The 18,856-nt window shown below is 35.6% G+C and overlaps 1 protein-coding gene across 5 annotated transcripts in view; it reads right to left on the bottom strand.

The window, feature by feature from the left end:
- The window catches only part of CACNA2D1 (calcium voltage-gated channel auxiliary subunit alpha2delta 1), a 503,324-nt gene that overhangs the window by 102,007 nt on the left and 382,461 nt on the right, over positions 1-18,856 (bottom strand). For 4 of the 5 annotated variants that reach the window (XM_025380146.1, XM_025380148.1, XM_025380147.1 and 1 more), the window contains exons 8-10: positions 18,440-18,509; positions 16,299-16,349; positions 12,550-12,649 (exon numbers count right to left, since the gene is read on the bottom strand). In XM_025380146.1, coding sequence (XP_025235931.1) covers positions 12,550-12,649; positions 16,299-16,349; positions 18,440-18,509 — 221 coding nt within the window. Of the gene's footprint in view, positions 1-3,622; positions 3,917-12,549; positions 12,650-16,298; positions 16,350-18,439; positions 18,510-18,856 lie in introns of those variants that run through there. The other variant, XM_025380150.1, reaches the window with a different exon arrangement.

The raw sequence follows: 18,856 nt of genomic DNA, 5'->3' as shown, positions 1-18,856 counted from the left end.
TGTGTTTGCCTATAAATATAAATCATCATTCATCAAATATTTCAATAAATATTTTCATTTTTAAACAAATATTCCAAACAACTGGAAGCATGATGTAACCTATATTTAGTTCATTTACCTTGTTGAAATCTTGGATAGATTTCTAAATAAGTCCCAATTATCATTTTTCATATATTCTGTTTATATTTTGATAGATAAAATTTTATAATTCTCTAATCATATTCATTTAAAAACATTTGAAGCCGTTGGAAGTATGCCATTCTTTTACTTGAAATGTAAACTGAATTTAGCATCACTACCTGACATTTCTGTTTTCTCAACCATCTTTTAATCAACTGTGCACTCCTGAGTCCACAGCACTTTTCCAACTGGAAAAATGGGCAGCTTTCTTTCCCACCCCATCACTCTCCAGGTACAATAATCTTATCAGTATTATTTTCATCACAAATGTTTCTTGCATAGCCCTCTAGAAATCTGAATGTCAGCTCCTGAAGACAGAACCTTAATGAAATGATGAAACAATCACATACTCTCTGATCTAGTCCCCTTTACCAACACTGTGATGCAGACAATGACCAATATGTACAATATTTTCATGATACCTGAAACTGAGTACTTGGAAAATTCCCTAGTTGAAAAATGAAATAAAATAACACTTACAGCATGGTGATGGCTCAGTTTGCTTGAAGAACACAAAAAGAACTGCATACGTAACGAATGTGTTTGCAGAGCAGAGATACTGCAATACTGATTATGTGAGTGAGGATGACTGGCCATATAAAAACCCAAAGTTAACTTATCACTGATTGAAACTGTTTATAAAATTCTGACATCCATCTAGCACATTTTTTGTTCAGCACTGTTCTGACTGACAAAAAGGTAGAGTCAATTCAAGAACCACCACTATGTGCCTTGAACTATTCTATGTACAGTAACATTAGTACAAAAAAGACTCTATACTCAAAGAAGCATGCATTCTTGGAGAGGAGGGAATACAGAGATATAGAAAATGAACACAGGTAAAATATCAGGTGAAGAGAAATGATAGAAAAAATGAAGTGACATGAAATATTAAATAAACAAAGTGGTTGAATAACCAATATTGGAATGCTGTCTGAGAGACAGTAGTCAGGGAAGTCCTCTCTATCAGGCAGCATCTGAGCAAAGACCTGAGCTGGGGGAAGATCTGCAGGATGATCAGGCAGCTATCTAGACCTGGAAGCATCCAGATTCACAACATGGTAAGCAGAAGTAATGTCTCATCTGTACACATCTATAAGACATGCACTAGACAGAAAGGATACATCTGCCTCTCAAGAAAGTTTACTCACATAACCAATGAATTCTTTTAAACATGAAATTGTAGCTGGGATGCAGAAACAGCTGATGACAGTTATCAACTAGGGGTGAAGGAATTATTTTCAATTTAACTCAGTTCCACTGAGACAAATTATATACATCTGGAAAACTTAGAGCATGATTATGATATAAATTAATGACCAAAAGATAGGTAAAGAAGATACCTACCAAACTACACAGCAGGAGAGATTTCACAAGGATGGAAAACATATTTTAAAATATATTTTAAAGTGTGCAATAAGCATGAATTACTGAACAAAACATCACAAACGTGAATTAGTTGTAGAAAAAAGTAATTGCCAATATTTTTATTTGAAGCTTATAAGAGAACTTATACAAATTGTCACTTTATGAAAAATCTCTTATATTTTAACATAAGGTAAAAATATTTTCATGTCTTAGCACATTATTTTTCAAGCTATAACATATACATCAAAATTCTCTAAATGCTTTTTTGTTATTCCTCTAGGAATTTGATGAAACAGATTTTGTTTATTCAACAATAAAGATTGAAGTGTATGCATTTTAGTAATAAGCTCTCATAGAGTAAATTTATATTTGAATTTCTTTTGAATTTTAAGCATACTAAATAATTAAGAACAAATATGATACTTTAGTTTAATTTAAAGAACTCTGAACAATTCTGCTACATCTATTGCTCAGGCCAGCCCAAGTTACTCTCTTTACCTACACTCAAAATTAAATGAAATTATAATTTAAAAATTTCATCTAATAAGTACTGACACACATGGTATCTTTTCCTAGTCCTTCAAGCTCCATCAAATAAGTCAATAACTTTTATAATTTTAAAAACAATAGTTCAGTTCGGAATAAAAGTATTCCCTTTGCCTCACACTGAATATTACTTTGCTATTTCCTTTTTACATATACAACTAATTTCTAAGTGCCAAAAACTGAGTGTACCATGTAACTAATGGGAAAAAAAATACTTATCATACTTGTCAACACCTTCTTATAAACTCTCTTTATATTTCCAAAGCAATTAAGTTATCTTCTGGCATCTCATTAAAAAAAAAAAGAAAAAACCTAAATAACCTTGATGGCTTTGCCCTGCTATCATAACAACTCAATTTGTCTTTCTATCTTTTCTTACTGTCCATAATTTCTTTATGTGTCTTTTAAGTGAAAATACTTTTATAAAGCTCCTATCTTTACCTAAAAAAAAAAAAAAAAAAAAAAAAAAAAAAAAAAAAAAGGACAGAACAGGTTAGAATTCTGGTTCTTTTAACAAATTCTCTTAATTCTATTTCTTCCTGTTTTAAGACCTCCTCCATCCCAAAGAAGCAAATGTCTACAAAATAAAAATATTCAAACATCCATAGTATTAAGAATTCTATAAATTACCAAGCTCTTAAAATGGGAGTCAGTGAAAAATATGATTATGTATAACAAGCCCCAGTTAATCATTTGCTGAGTTTGCTAAATGTACCTCTTTAGTATACTGATTTCCTCTTCTCTAATGACATGAAGCCTGCTAGTTATACACACAGTTAACAGTAATGTGATAAAAACGCCTACACAGGAATCACTCGGGGGACTTTCCAAATGCAGATGCCCTCCTTTGCTCTGGAGTGGAGCTGGAGATGCTGCATTTCTACCCATTGCTTAACAGAGCTCCCAAGCAAGGCTCAGGCTGCTTGGCCACAGGCTCCACTTTGATGGCAAGATAATAAACTATAGTCTTCTTGTTGACATAAATGAGCAATAGATCAACATAAAGTTTTCCTGAACTTTAGATGGATGGCTTTTGATAAGACATGAAATTACTCTCTTAGATTTGTCACAAAACTGTATTGGTATGGCAAATATCTTTTATTTTATTTGAGCTCTGGCAAAAAGAGGGCCTGTTTGGTAAGAAACTTTTAGCATTAGGGGATACAAATTGCTTTTAAGTTCAAATCGTGCAGCAATTTACAATTGTACCTGTTTTCATATGCTGAGTAGCAAAATTCCTTATCTAAAAAACCAACAAAACATGTCCTTGTAGGAATACATTAGGCGTATTTTAGAAGGAAATCTGAAATTTAAAGCACATAGGAAATGGAACAATTGAAATCATCTCATCTCTTACTTGCCTACACAGTGCAACTCCGTATTTAAACAGCCCCCTGCTCTGATATTAGTTGGTGTTAAACATTCAAGTCAGGAACTGTGAAATGTCTGAGATTTTACAGCAGTTGTAAGCTAACAAGTTAGCCTCCTACGGTGTCATAGATAAAAGGCAGAAAAAATACAAGCCCTCTGAGTCAGAGACAAAGAGTTTATTACTCATAGCAACAGCAGGAGCAGAGTAACATCTTTGTTTATACAAGCTGCCCAAACCTCCATTCCCACAGGAAGACAGGAGGACAGGCAGGGGTCACCTGCATAGGTAGTCAGATGGGTTTCCAGCCAGGAGTCCCAAGATGAGGAAGTCCCTGATCTTATACTGGGGCTTCTGACAGCCCACACTCATCCTCCTCTCCAGAGAGACACAATAGTTTAATTACTCGGCAATGAAAATCTCTTTGGGAGAAGGAGAAATCTCTTTACTATCCTGGAATGTAAATAAATCTGAGTAAATTGGCTGTTAATGCTTAGACTTAAATGTGAAAGATTCATAGAGAAATGTCTCCCAACAGTTGGTGGAAAAATGTTGGAAGATGACACTAATAACAATAATCATCATAATACATGATTACAATATATAAGCACTTTACATGTGACATTTCACTTGGTACTCAACATTTTAGCAAGTTAAATTATCCTGTTTTTTTTTTTTTTTTTTTTTTTTTTTTTGAGACGGAGTCTCGCTCTGTCGCCCAGGCTGGAGTGCAGTGGCCGGATCTCAGCTCACTGCAAGCTCCGCCTCCCGGGTTCACGCCATTCTCCTGCCTCAGCCTCCCGTATCCTGTTCATTTTTAAGATAAGGAAACTGACAGAAGCCCTAGGTTACTTGTGTAAGGTCATATAACTAGTAGTTTCCAAAGTTGTACATTATCCCTATGCAGTTCTACCAGTCCATCCAAGAGGCAGGATTGCCTGTGAAGAGTGAGTCAAACCAGATGTGACCTTACTAATACTGTCCATGCAGGTATAATATGTTGGCACGATCATTCCATCCTGTTGCTCTTTATTTGATATAAACCAACATATATCGGCTCCTTGAACCACATACTGTGGAAAGCAAAGACTTTTACAATCTTTAGAATACCATATTCAGAATTATTGTTTGTTTATATAGACAAATAATAAGCACAGACCTGTCTCACACAGAGATCTAGACCCAGGAAATCTGCAAGCTTTTTTAGCAGTTCCATCTAGGGAAAACCTTCCAGGTGGAATAGGGCTCACCTTCCTTTCCAGCCTCCTGTTTAGCTATGGTTCTTCACTTTTCATTTTGTACTTACATTTATAAACTGTCACTTCTAGGACTGTTGCTTAGCGACTACAATCTGGGCAAAAGATACAACCAATTTTTTAAAAAGTTATCTCCTACAAGCAAGAGCAAAGATATCATAAGGAATTATATTTTGATCGTATTTTTTTCTGGTGAAAAATCAAAGACAGTATTTTATAATGACCATGAATTGGAAAAGCTTCCATGAAGAAAACTGAGTCAAAGATCCTTAACATAATCATAACATGTGCATCTAATTCTTTAGTAAGAAATGTGTGGTTTTATTAAAAGACATGAAGATCTTCTTTGGTTGTTAACTTTTAGCACATTGTCTACAATCCATATACATTTTCCCATCATCCTCCACTGGCTTGCAGTATTTTACTCCTAAAATGTCAAACTCCCTCACATTCATAAACAAATTCAAATCGCTGTGTCAACATTTGAAATTTTGCCTGCAAATCAGAACATGCTGTGATTGAATTGCTGCTCGTATCATCTACCACTGACTCCTATCAAAGCATATAACTGGATTAGTGGGAAAACAGCTACATTATGCTTGCATTTCAGCTTTGCTAACAGCAGGTTTCCTTTCTGCAACAAAGAGTAACCCTGGAGATAGTAGAAACACTCAGAAATGATGCAGCATTAGTTCTGACATCTTATACATGATTTAAGCATGAAAAATTACTGTTATTTTTAAAAAGAATGAAAGAAACCTAGACATATAACCCTGAAAATGAGAGGCTACTTGATTTTTCTGTCTGGTGGCTTCTGGGCATCTTTGGGAAAGTGTTAATATAGATTGCATCCGACGTCTTTGGATGACCCACATTATCTGGGGTATGAAGATAAAAAGGAATGCATGAGGTCTCTAAGGAAAAATTACTGTCAAAGTTACCTATAGAACCACTCCCTGCTTCCTCAGTGCCTATGGATTCTTGAAGTTACAAAAGCTAAAGGTATATTGTTGCTTTCCTAGACTTTCCAACAGCTTTAGAGAGAAAATAAAATACACATGCACATGTGCACATACGCATACAATCTGACATTATAAATATATTTTGAAGTTTTTTTTCCTGAGAATTTCAATATCATTAAATTATTAAATCTGTATTTAATGAGAAGGGCCTATCTGTTAAAGACAAAAATGTAGTTTTACTTTTTTCTTACCAGAATGTTGCATAAGAATCAATTCTCTTTAAATGTATCAGTTTCAGACAGTCTATACTCAAAGCAGAGTAACTCATAAGACTGAAAAATTTCTTTAAAATTATGAATTTAATGTGGTTGACACTAAAGATTATATATAATGTGGTTAACACTAAATATTGTAAATGCAAAAAAGGCTATATGAAGTTTGATAAGAGCAAAAGATACACGGTAAAGAAAGTAAATATTCTTGAAGATTTAGCCTCGTAACTTTTCGGTTAAATCTAGACTCATGAATGAAGATGGCTATGCTCCAATTCTTTCTCTTTTCTTGGAAAAATTGCTAAGACTCTTTCTACCTGTTTTCTTATCTGCAATATTAAGAAGAGTAGTATTGTCAACCTCACAGGGTTGCTGTAAAGACTAAACAAATTACCACGAAAAACCCTTAAAACAGTTTCTGCCACATGAACATTGCTTTAAAAAAATTAAATGGCCTGTAATCCCAGCATTTTGGGAGGCCGAGGTGAGTGGATCACAAGGTCAGGAGATCAAGACCATCCTGGCTAACACAGTCAACCCCGTCTCTACTAAAAATACAAAAAATTAGCCGGGTGTGGTGGTGGGCGTCTGTAGTCCCAGCCACTCGGGAGGCTGAGGCAAGAGAATGGCATGGAGCCGGGAGGTGGAGCTTGCAGTGAGCCAAGATGGTGCCACTGCACTCCAGTCTAGGTGACAAAGTGAGACTCCATCTCAAAAAAAAAAAAAAAATTAAATAATTACCTATCAATTATGATTAAATAGAAGGTTAAAGCACAAATAAGAAAAATAATGAACACATGTTTAATTTGGATCTTATTTGTACTGATTTTCTGAGGAGCAAATCTATGTCTCAATATAATCACTTAAAATTATTTAGTGAGTTTTCAATCATAAAAATATATTATTTTGAAATAATAAAATTAAACAAAAGTGTACAGTTAACAAAACTTCAGAGTGTAGTTGACAAAAAAAGATCTTTTTATAGTAAGTAAGAGCCATAAACAAGTAAATAAGTAACCAAAACTAATTAAGCCTAAGGAAGAACTAGGAGCTGGGACCAGTAACACCAGGAGCCGAAACCAGTAATATGTATCTCCAGAAGCAGAGTGGAAAGTTACTGTGACTTCATCTTCCAAATGTCTTCCTAATTATTTATCTTTTAAGTTCCATGAGTTGTGCATGTTTCAATATTACTTTTCTGTCCTATTTCTGAGATATTAACAGAGATATTTTAATAACTTTTAACTTGAGGTACTGAGGTGCATACTTCCAGGTCAAATGTATTCTGTTTTTCCTACGAGTAATATATTCTATTTTCCCATATGCTTTTAGCTCACACATTCAAGCCATACCGAATGAGTATACCCAGTTTAGGATTTACAAAGAGCTGTCAGTGCATCAGTAAAGTCTGTATTAACTTGGTTCACAGAAATCACAAGGAGATCTCCTGCAATTGTGTTTCTTAAGAAATTATTTAACAATTTTCTTCAAATAAATACACATTTAACAACATAATATTTTTAGCAAAATCAATGGCCTTTAAAATTGGCAGGCATTAGGAATCCCAATGCCCATTCTAAGTTCTTTAACTGGGAAATAAATGTTAGTTGCTGAGTAAACATTGGCAGTATAAAATTCATTCAAAGCTTGCTTAATTGGAAATTATTTTAAAGCATTTTATCGATAGTATTATTCAGTTTCGAATTGAGCTAGATGATATTGATGCCCCATACATTTTTCCATTCATGTCAACCCAACTTTCAACCGCCTGAGATTGCAGGGAGTCCTCTGCTCTTGCACATGGTGGTCTGGGAATGCTCGAGAATTAACATTACTTGGGGACAGTCATCAACTTTATATACTCCAGCACATTTTTCCCCTTGGAAGGGATAGCTCTAATTCATGAAATCTATACTCATTCCCAGAGAAATAAGCTCTGCTCACTCAAAATGGAAACTTGTTTGAAGACGAATTATTTATTAATTCTCTGCCTTGTTTTAATTCCCACATTTCTCTAACAGTCTTTCCTAGAGTTACTTTCCAAATAAACCATTTAAGCTTGAATTCTTGTCTCAGTGACTATTCTGGGGAAACTCAATCTAAGCAGATACCACCAGTGTTCTTAGTAAGCAGACCCTCAGAATGGGATTCCAGAATTGAATCATTTCCTAAACATATGGCAACAAAGATCCTATTGGCACCTGGGTGTACAGTCATCACTGAAGTCAGAAAACTCCTCAGATGTTGTGGCAACACAATTGCTAAGATTTTCATCTGCAGCGATCAGAATAAAATACAGATTAATGGGGATGCACCTAGTGTTTGAGAGAGATGGGGACAATAGTAATCATAAAACAATGAGTTGGCTGGTTGTTGAATTTCACTGAAGAAAATGATAGCCTTATGTCAGCCAACTATCAACTAAGGGCAACGTAAGAAAGCCAGAAAACCTATGTGGCAACTAACTAAAAGATTCCCATTTCCCATTTTGGGAAGGTCAGTACGTGCTAGAAATTTGGCTCAGAATTTTCTTTTGAGAATGTCAGAAGTACAAAATACGCTGCATTCATAACCTTGGCAGCTTTCTGTGCAAAAGTCAGAACATCAATAGGCAAAGAGAGGCACCCTTTGTACTAGGATGAGGACATCTAAGTGGATGCACTTGAGAAGATAAAATTCTGGATTCCCCTATACCCTCTGGATAGGCAAAAGTAACCTGTGACCCTTAGTTAGAGGGTAGTAGCTTCTGTGTTCCTGGAGACCATAAAAGATGATGCATACTCTCCTCATGATCTGATCATATCTCATCTAATGGCTTCAGGCAACAAAAAGGCCAAGTATCAACATGGCCCACCTTGAAAAGTACAGTCTCTACTCCAGGAAAACAAAAAAGATATTTGACAAAAAAGTTTCAGGATCTGCCTAATATGAACCAGAAGATACTGAGATAATATGCCAGGGAATGGATGTTTAGGGATATTGAAGCAAAATACAACTGGTCATCAATATCGTTGTGGAAAATAAGTAACCTACAATTAGAAAACTCATGTACTCCTATACAGTTATAAATGGCATGGCTGGTTGGCGAAAGTCCTAAAAGGATCAAGATTAGAAGATGTTCCTTATACAGGGTTTTGGAGAAGCAACATGAAGATGGGCCTATGGAAGCAGGCATGAAGCATAAAGATGTCTTTGTTTTGCATTAATGTTAGTTAGAGAACATTCATCACAGAAAAGACACTAAACAATTGGGTAGATAAGATGATCTGTCCACTGGAGATCATCAGCTCTGTATGTGACAACTGTAGTGCTTGCAAAATAGGCCCATGAATGGAGGAGCTGGATAATAGAGAGGGAGGATATACAGGGGCCTAAAATCATGGGTCTCTCTCATCCAGTTTGATGCCACTGGTAAATAACCAACCCATGAGAATAGTGCGATGCCGAGTCTTCAGTATAGTACTACTTCTTAAAGAAAGCAACCAGCATTTTACCCCCTTGGAGAAGGGGTAAAATTTGTTTTTTCTATTATGGATACAAATTCCAGTTATGGGTTCCCCGTTCTTGTTCACAGAGGGGGTGTCATTAAGTATCACTAATCCTCAGGTTCACAAATACTGCCTGATTTATCGTGGGATACCGAATAACATCTCAAATTAAGCAACACATGTTATAGTAAAGGGAGTCCAATAATAAGCACATGACCACAGGACTCACAGGGTCTACCATATGTTGCATCACTAGAGGTTGCCAGCCTGATAACATTGGGACAGTCTCCTCTCAAGGTACAACTAAGGTTCCAGCTTACAGATGACGATCTGATTTGGGATGTTGTCTTCAAGATACAATATGTATTTTGAACCACAGTGCTATGTGCTGAAGCCAGCTTGTAACTGCTATTAAAAAAAAAATGGTTGAAATTTTCATGAAATGTAAAAGCCAGTTAACCTCACATTGGTAGCTTAAAATTGGTCATAGTGGGAATATTTACATCATGAAAATTGGCAAATGCTACATATCAATTTTCTCCTGCACCCCCTGGCTTTGCCCCTAAAATGTAGAATGTATGAGTATGAAAACCAAGGGAATGAACTAGGAAAATCCCCTCTTACTATAATTAAAAGTGATCCACTTGGAAAAGGTGTACTTCTTGTCACTGAGACTTCAGGCTCCACTGAAATAAATGTTCTGCTTTCCAAGTGTATATGTGTTGGGGTAAATGGGCAGGTAATGCAGTGCTCCTACCAGGGTCCCAGAAAGAATTTAACTAAACCTAAATCTATAGCTACTATCTGAATATGCTGCAATTCTCATGCCAGTAGACGTACAAGAAAAAAAAAAAAAAAAAGTGATGCTACTGGCAGGGTTCCAGTTGACAAGAGGAATATCACGAGGGTTAGCTGCTATATAATAGTGAGAGGGAACTCAGGATTCGTTCAAGAATATCTGTGGTTGGAGATAACTGTGAATGGACAACTGCAGAAACCACCATTTGAAAGGGGACAGAAGCCATGGATTCATAGGGCCCAGGGGTAAGAGTCTGGTTCGTCCTAACAGGTAAGCCACCAGCACAGGAGTTGGCCAAGGCTGCAGGGAAATTAGGAAAGGTATTAGAGAAAAGAAAAGATGAGTATGAAGTATATCCTTGGTTCTAACTCTAGAAGCCCACCAGCCTGATGTTCCATGTTTGTTTATTTAAAGATTGTGACCAGTCTCCATCTTTAAGAATCACTGACTTGATAGATTGGATCCTGGACCAGGCTTCTAACTACCAGCACCTACAACTTTTTGTTTCAGTACTCCCTCTTGTGGCCAGTCTGTTTTTCCCACACATAGGGAAGTCGGCTACCTAAAACCTCAGCTCCTTTGGATTTAGGGCAGGTTAACTCTGAAGTGAATATTATGTATGGCTTCCAGAATTCCTCAGAGAATTAAGTTCCTTTAAAGTAAGATTCTGTCATTGTTTCCTTCCATCCACTGCCTGACTTAAGTAGTAGTGTTTTCTGTGATCACCACCCAAATACACTATTTATATTTGAATCTACAAGTGAAGTTCAGCTTCTCGAAGTCAGAATAAGACATTCACCACACTGAATATCTGCTACTTTTATATGAATTTCACCTAGACATGTCAAATCTGTGCTGAATTTAAGACTTTCTCTTTTACTATGCCATAAATAGTATTTTTTTTAAAAATTATCCCCATGGTTTGTTATGAACTATATGTTTATATACAAATAAAGCCAAATAAGTATCTTTTCTGATAATCTTATTTGAGAGATCAAGTATTGCATTTTACTTGTTTGTATTCTGTTGGAATACATAGTGAGCTGACACAGGGTCAGAGAGATTGTAAAATCAGACTTAAATGAATCAGAGATCTTACGCAGTATCAAGTTTTAGTAAATAATGTGGAGAATACAGACAAGCTAAGGGACTTCTGAAGGTTCAGATGAAGTAGATAGAGGCCTCACATGAAGGAGGGCTTCCCAGCTCCTCCTTCCTGTGTGGAACACATTCTTCTTGCCCACATGAAGGGAAATCACAAAAAGAGTTTCGCAGGGCTCCTTGTACTATAGAATACTTCCAGTTTATTCCCCAGAGAATTCTATCACCTGTGAGAGAGTTTTGCCAAGAACCTTGCCTCATAGGTATCATGTTTTACCATACCTACTCTTAGGCTGTGATATACCACCAAAAACATTTCAGGGGTAAATTCTCTTCCTCTTAGTAAATATCAATAATCTAGTTACCTGGAGCTTAAGGTGAAAAAGGATTAAACAAGGTCTCCTGCCTTCGTATTTCTAGTTCCCCTTAGTGAGTAAATCAATTTCAGACCAGCTGCTTTAACTTCTTCCTCCCAAGTCATTTCAGAGACAGATCCATTTTCAATACAAAATAACCTTACCACAAACTCCTCCTCTTCACATCTCTATGAATATATTTACCTCAAATGTAAATACATCCTCCAGAAAATGGCCATGAAATATTTTGCATAAATTCTATGAATTAAAATGAGACATGGTAACATTTGTTTGTCTTATTTCATTTGCTTCACAGTTCAGTACTTTCTAGCTATGAGTAGGAGGGTCTATGATGGTTCTGAGAAGACTTTAATGAGAGCACATTCAAATATCTATTGGTTTTTATGTTAACAAGAAAAACATACTATAAAAACACAATACATTATAGATATGTGTCCAAGGTGAAATGAGGATGATAATGAATAGAAAACTGCCATATAATCATACAGCCAAGTTGCTATTTTCTAGGAGTTTCAATGGTGTCTGTGCGTAAAGGACATCTACTTAAGCTCCTCTGAGTGAAGCAGGAAATGTGGAATGCTTCTTTTTTTTTTTTTTACAGTCATTACTTCAATTACTTTACCCAGGGGTAAATTCTTAGAAACTCAAAAAGGATCCTGGCATAGAATTATAAGAGGATGAGTCACTAAGATAGGACAGGTCAATGAGATAGTCTTGCAATATATCAGAAATGTCTCAGCCTCGATAAGATAAAAGTATAAAGTACCTAAAGTCAGGAGAAGATAGAAATTCCAAATTTAATTCAGGAAAATGCAGTCATCTTATACTTACTGAAGCTACATTCACGAAATCATCATCTGAGAGGGTTTCTAACATTTCGGAGACAGATGTTCGGATCAGTTTAAGTGTCAATCCACTAACACTTCCACTCCTATAAATAGACAAATGGGTCCATATATGTTATTCATCATTTATTTAATCAAGAACATCATAAGGAAAGATAATGTATGTACTGACGCTAGATCTTTTATATATTATTTAAATAATAATTTTGCCCTTGAAAATCTTGGTGTAAAAAGTCACATTTTTTGATAGAAGTGGAAATTATAAGAAATCCTGCCTTTCTTTCCTCCCAATATCAGTACATGTGCATTTCTAACTGAAATTATCACAATTACATGGTAAGTGACAATTCAAAAAAAATGTGGATACTGATGGTATAGTCAGCCATTCAGGAACATGTATTAAATACCAGTTCTGTTAGCCAAGTTAGAAGAGAGGAGTAGAGAGATTAATAGACATAGTCATTGCTCCAGGGAGACCACTGTTTGACTTAATTAAAACAGTAATTATAAATCCACATAACAATTGTGATAACAGATTTGCAAGGAAAATGCTTTGTTCTGCATCCTAAAGTAAACATCCTCTAGAATTTATTCTTCATTTTTCTTTTCTACACATATTCTACAATACTTGGTGACTTCACCTACGTGCAGGGCTGGCTCAACTCTAGGCAACTAACCCCTACTTCTACATTTCTAGCTCCCAACACTTTCCTGGTTTTATCCTTCAAGCTGCCTGCTGAACCACTACAACTGAATGTCCAAAATGACAAATTACGTCCAAATGTATTTTTCATTCCTCTTTATGTTCTTGGTACCAAAGAGTCTATGTCTCAGTCATCCAATTTGTTCTTCCCTCTCAACCTTCCTATGCATTCAGGCAAACTCCCTTATTCATTCCATGTAACAGTGTTCCAAGGCTGTGGTCCCCGCTCCACCCTTACTCCTCTCTGGCTCAGTCTTCATTATATGAAGGTGCTGAGCTACAGTAATAGCCACTCAACCCAGCAATTAGTCTCCTTCACATGCTAACAGGTGAAAGTTCTGGAAACACATCCTGACCTAATACTTTTAACAGCTCCTAGACACCGAATAATAGCCAGTAATCTCAATAGCCCTGTATTCCAGTCCTTTCATTTTGGCATTTTCTCTCTCTCCTTCCTGTAACCACCACAGGTTCTTCCTGCCCGCTGCACTAACAAAGAACATGACATTGCAGTAAAGAAAGAGTTTACCTGATGCGGGGCCAGCCATGCCAGACGGGAGATGGTGTTATTATTCAAATCAATCTCATCAAAGGCTCAGAGGGAGGTTAGGAATTTTTCAGACAGTTTGGTGGGCAGGGGGCTAGAATATGAGTGTTACTAATTGGTTGAAGATGAAATCACAGGGGTGTGGAAAATGGCCCACATGTGCCGAGCCCATTTTTGGGTGGGGGGCACAGGACTGATTGAGTCACAGGTCCCCGTGGGACCATCTGCTAGAAACGCAAAAGCCTCAAAAGATATCTCAAAAGCACCACCTGAGATTCTGTAGTAGTGATGTTATTTACAGGAATAATTGGGGAAGTTGCAAATCTTGTGATGTCCAGAATAATGGCTAGTAATTATTTAACTACATCTACATCTTAGTAGAATTCAAGTTTCTCTCATCCTTCTAATTTGGTAGCCTTTCATTGGTTTTATAAGGGCAGTTTCATTTTAGGGAAGGGCTATTATCATTTAAACTATAATCCAAATTTCTCCCAAAGTTATCTTGGCCCACACCCAGGAATGAGTAGCCAATCAGCCTGTGAAGCTAGAAACTAGAGTCAACCATGTCAGATTTGTCTCACTGTCATAATTTTGCAAAGGCATTTTCAATCCTCTACCTCCTCCGTAAATGTCCCCAGACTTACCTGTGCAGCTTCACTTCTGGCAGTTCTTCCACCTGAAATTCCACTCTCTTTCCTCTCCCCTCCCATGCTTGCGTTTGAAAATATGAGCCATGAGGAGTCAATCCCAATTTTATCTCCTTAATGCTTTCCTGACACATTAAATCAAGTTGCTATCTCTTACGGATTCCTTTAGTGCTATGTCATACTTTATATCTATTAATTTCTACAATTATTTTTGTTATTTGTTAAGGTCTAGTTTACCTAATACATTTGGATTATCTTTGAGATCAGGTACTATGTCTTTTTTTTTTTTTTTTTTTGAGACAAGCTCTTGCTCTGTTGCCCAGGCTGGAGTGCAGGGCATGAACACGACTCACTGCAGCCCCCATCTCCTGGCCTCAGGCATCCTCCCACTTCAGCCTCCTAAATGTAGCTGGAATTACAGGTGTGTGCCACCATGCCCAGCTTGTTTTTCTTTTGTATTTGTTGTAGAAATGAGATATTGCTTTATTGCTCAAGCTGGTCTCAGACTCCTGGGCTTAAGCCATCCACCTGCCTCAGCCTCCCAAGTGATGGGATCACAGGCATGAGTAACCACATCTGGTCTCAGGAACTATGTCTTAATCATCTTTGCTTCTATGTTACTACACTGTATGTAAGAACACCTCAATACATTTCTGTTGAAATATTTTTAAAAACAGTATTTCAATTTCATATATATTTTCAATTTTAGGATATAAATTTGGCTTCTATTTTGAAATGACATTATTTCTGGACATTATTATACATCCAATGGGATTATAATATATTGCATTAATACATTGATTTTACTTAAGAAGATGATCAAGGATTAGCATATAAGATCCATAATTTAATTAAAGTAACATGAGGCTTAAATGCATCTTAACAAAATAAGAATTAACATTTAAATTACATTTGTTGAATTCATTTATCTTCTCTTTTTCAGGCTGGGTTATAAGAGTTTGGACAACTAAATTAAATTGTTTTACTTCAGCTTAAAATGGGGAAAATTCAAATGTTAATACTTGCCTGTGGGATTTAGCTGTCCCCAAATTACTAGATTTTGTTTCTTCCAATGAGACAAAGAATTTTTTTTTTTTTTTCTCTCAGGGAAAAACATGAGCATTTTTTTCTCTTGGGGAAAAACATGAGTAACCTAAGCATTGTACACTTAGTGTTTAATTCCTTGATTATTGCTCTTTAAAAAAGTAAATCTCCATAGCAGGATATAATCTTTTCAATTTCTGCATCTTCAACCTTATTAGAAAATGTGTACACATGCAAACATACACATATATCTTGGATTGAAGCACTATAACAAATAAACAGACCAATATAAAAACTCAAGGAATTCTTTCTTGTATATCACCATTTCACTTTTAGAAGTCCCAGATTTTTTTTTTTTTTTTTTTTTTTTTTTTTTCCCTGAGACATTGTCTCTGCCACCCAGGCTGGAATACAGTGGCGGGAATATGGTTCGCTGCAGCCTTGATCTCCTGGGCTCAAGCAATCCTCCCACCTTAGCCTCTCAAGTAGCTGGAACTACAGGTGTGAAGCTACCACGCCCAACCAAGTTCCAATATTAACTTATTTAATATATTTCATATTTAATATTATATATAATATTAATATATTAATATTCATATAGAGTCTCTTCATTTTCAATTAAATAATTTGTTTTGTTATTATCCTGATATGGGTTCATTGCCTGAATATAAAAGTCATCATAATTTTTCTTTCTTTTTTAACCTATCAAACATTTCTTAGTCCCAACCTACTACTGTTATCTACAAATCCTCCCATATTCTCAATATATAAATATGTGGTATTTAACTACTCACACATCCACAAGAATAAGCATGTCTTTAGGAGATGCAGCTCCTTGGATGTACCTGAAACAAATATCATAATAAATGCTTTTCCCTTCCAAAATATCAAACACTGATATTTGTTGAACTGATATTTACTGATCTCTGAGACAAGGTTTTTTCCCCCAAGCAAAGACCCATTTCTATCTAAGCAGACAATGGTTTTCTTTTCATATTCTTCAATGTCAGTTTGATAAAAGCAATATTCAATATAACAATAGAGATGTCAGAAGCATAATATTTAACATTTTTCGATATTTATAACAAAAGATGAAGAATTATATTTTAACTTTGAGAAGAACATTTTTCCTGGGAAAACAATTATCTAAACTCCAATTGTTGACCAATTAAAGGTTTAAAAGTCACTTTAATGAATAATAGATTGTCATATTTTCAAATGTAAAAAAATAAGCACAAAAAACCAGATAAGTTGTTTAGGAACATTAAGAAGCAGTATCAACAGAAAAGAAATATAAGTGGCCAATAAAGAGATTAAAATTAGGCAATATGTGATGTTATTACCAAGAATTTCAAAGGCTCTCAAACTTTACAGTGTTTAAGAATCACCTGGGGTATCAGTCCAGAATATTAATTTCCAAATTCAACCCTGTGGAATCAGAATCTCAGCATTTTAAAGAGACTCTAGAAGAGATTTACACAGATGGTTCAGTGGTTGTGGAGAGAGATCAACTTGACTGTGTATGACTGACCCAAAAAGCTCACTCACATTGCCTGGCCACCTACTGGAATGGGGCTTGACTTCTCCAACAGGAAGGGCTGCACCTGACCTCAATTTTTTACTAATCCCTGAAGCCATCACTGTAAATGTAAGTTCTCAGGAGGTTGCCAGTTAACTTTCCAGTTAGTTTTCAGACAACATACAGCACAATTAGTTCTATGTGTTGAGGAAGCAGTTGGAGTTTATAACCTGCACCCTTGCTTGATAAGAAGGTAAAGTGGCAGAGTTGCAGGTGAATTTTCGTGGACGGCAAACCTGGCTGATGCCTAGTATCTTAGTGCTGGTCAATGGGAAGAGGAGAAGACAGGTCATGTCTGCTTCTACTGATTGGCACCCACTTTCTAAGTCTCCTCCAAAACAACCAATTCCTGAATTCAAACAAGATGATATATTAGTTTTTAGCTCCACTCAACAGCCCTATGGCTCCACAGGAAGAATATGTAAATTAATAATAATTGTCACTATTAAACATGGTTGGTGTTGGCATAAATTGCTACTGGGATATTTAAAAGGGCATCTAAAAGCCTCTAAATACATGTCTTCGGAATCAAACTTTATGCTCTTGCAATTTGTCTGAACCCAAGAAAAAAGTCAGAAATAACTTAAATGTCCAATAATAGAAGATTTCATGAATAAGTTACCATACAGTCTTCATCCAAATGATGGTATGTGTCTTTTCTCATGCATATGTACTCAAATGTTATTGATATGAAAAGTGTGGGATACAAAGCACTATACTGTATATGTGAACTCATTTCTTAATATTCACACATTAAATACATTTTTTAAAAGCAATAAGGTACAATTAATCATTTAAAAAAACTCAAAAATAGTTGTTTTCCAGTAAGTCCAATAACAAATTATTGGTATTCTTCCAGCTTTATGTTAGGAGAACAAGTTGCTTCAGTAGTGAGGAACAAATAAAACTTCATTTTGGAAAAAAAATCAAACCTAAGCTATATGAATATAACTAGGGGCAGCTTTTACCTTGGGGCCAATTCTCATTAGTTCACTGCCAGAGGCAAATTATCTCCTACTCTATCTCATCTCTGTTGGAGCTCTACTCCAAGCAAACTGGGATCCCTGCCATAGAGATCCCTACCAGCTAAGAGGTGAAGCACTGAGATTAAATATAAAACTTAAAGCAGTCCATTTGAAATCAATGTGATAAGTGGGTTCAACTATATTAATTAGCAGTACCCACTTGAACTCATCATTTTCATTTACCTTTACCTATATTTACTTATTTTTAAAAATCAGATCACTTTCAATAAGTAGTTAATACTCATCCTAATAATAAAAAGATTTCGACTTTTTAGCAAATATATATCTTCTTGCCTATATAATCTTTTCATGGCTAGCTAAAAATTCTTACCATGGTCTTCTGCGTACATCATAAAGGTCAATCTTGTTTGGAGTTCTACTATTATCAACCCATGGTGAAGCTAAAAAAAAAAAAAAAAAAAGAGAGAGAGATATTAAATCAAAATATTAGACATGCTCTAAAAATAATGAAACTTTTTTAAAAATCACAACATGCAATAGATACGTAAGTTCACTTATGTACTTCAATGTTCAAATGGGAGATGTCATTTTTAAGCCCTCATAATATATTGCTTTAACATGGAAAACACCACAGTAGTACAAGAAGGAAGCCAATGATAGTCAATTCTCTTTTTACATGTTATTTCAAAAATAAATTTACATGTACAGTTTTTTTTTTGGTGCTAGCTTAATATGTTTTAGTAGGTGTCCAGAGGTTATAACTTTTTTCTAACAGAAAACTTATGTG

The sequence above is a fragment of the Theropithecus gelada genome, chromosome 3 (assembly GCF_003255815.1).
Source record: "Theropithecus gelada isolate Dixy chromosome 3, Tgel_1.0, whole genome shotgun sequence".
NCBI lineage: Eukaryota > Metazoa > Chordata > Mammalia > Primates > Cercopithecidae > Theropithecus > Theropithecus gelada.
Note: the sequence above shows the minus strand (reverse complement) of the source record. Positions and strands in the feature narration are given on the sequence as shown.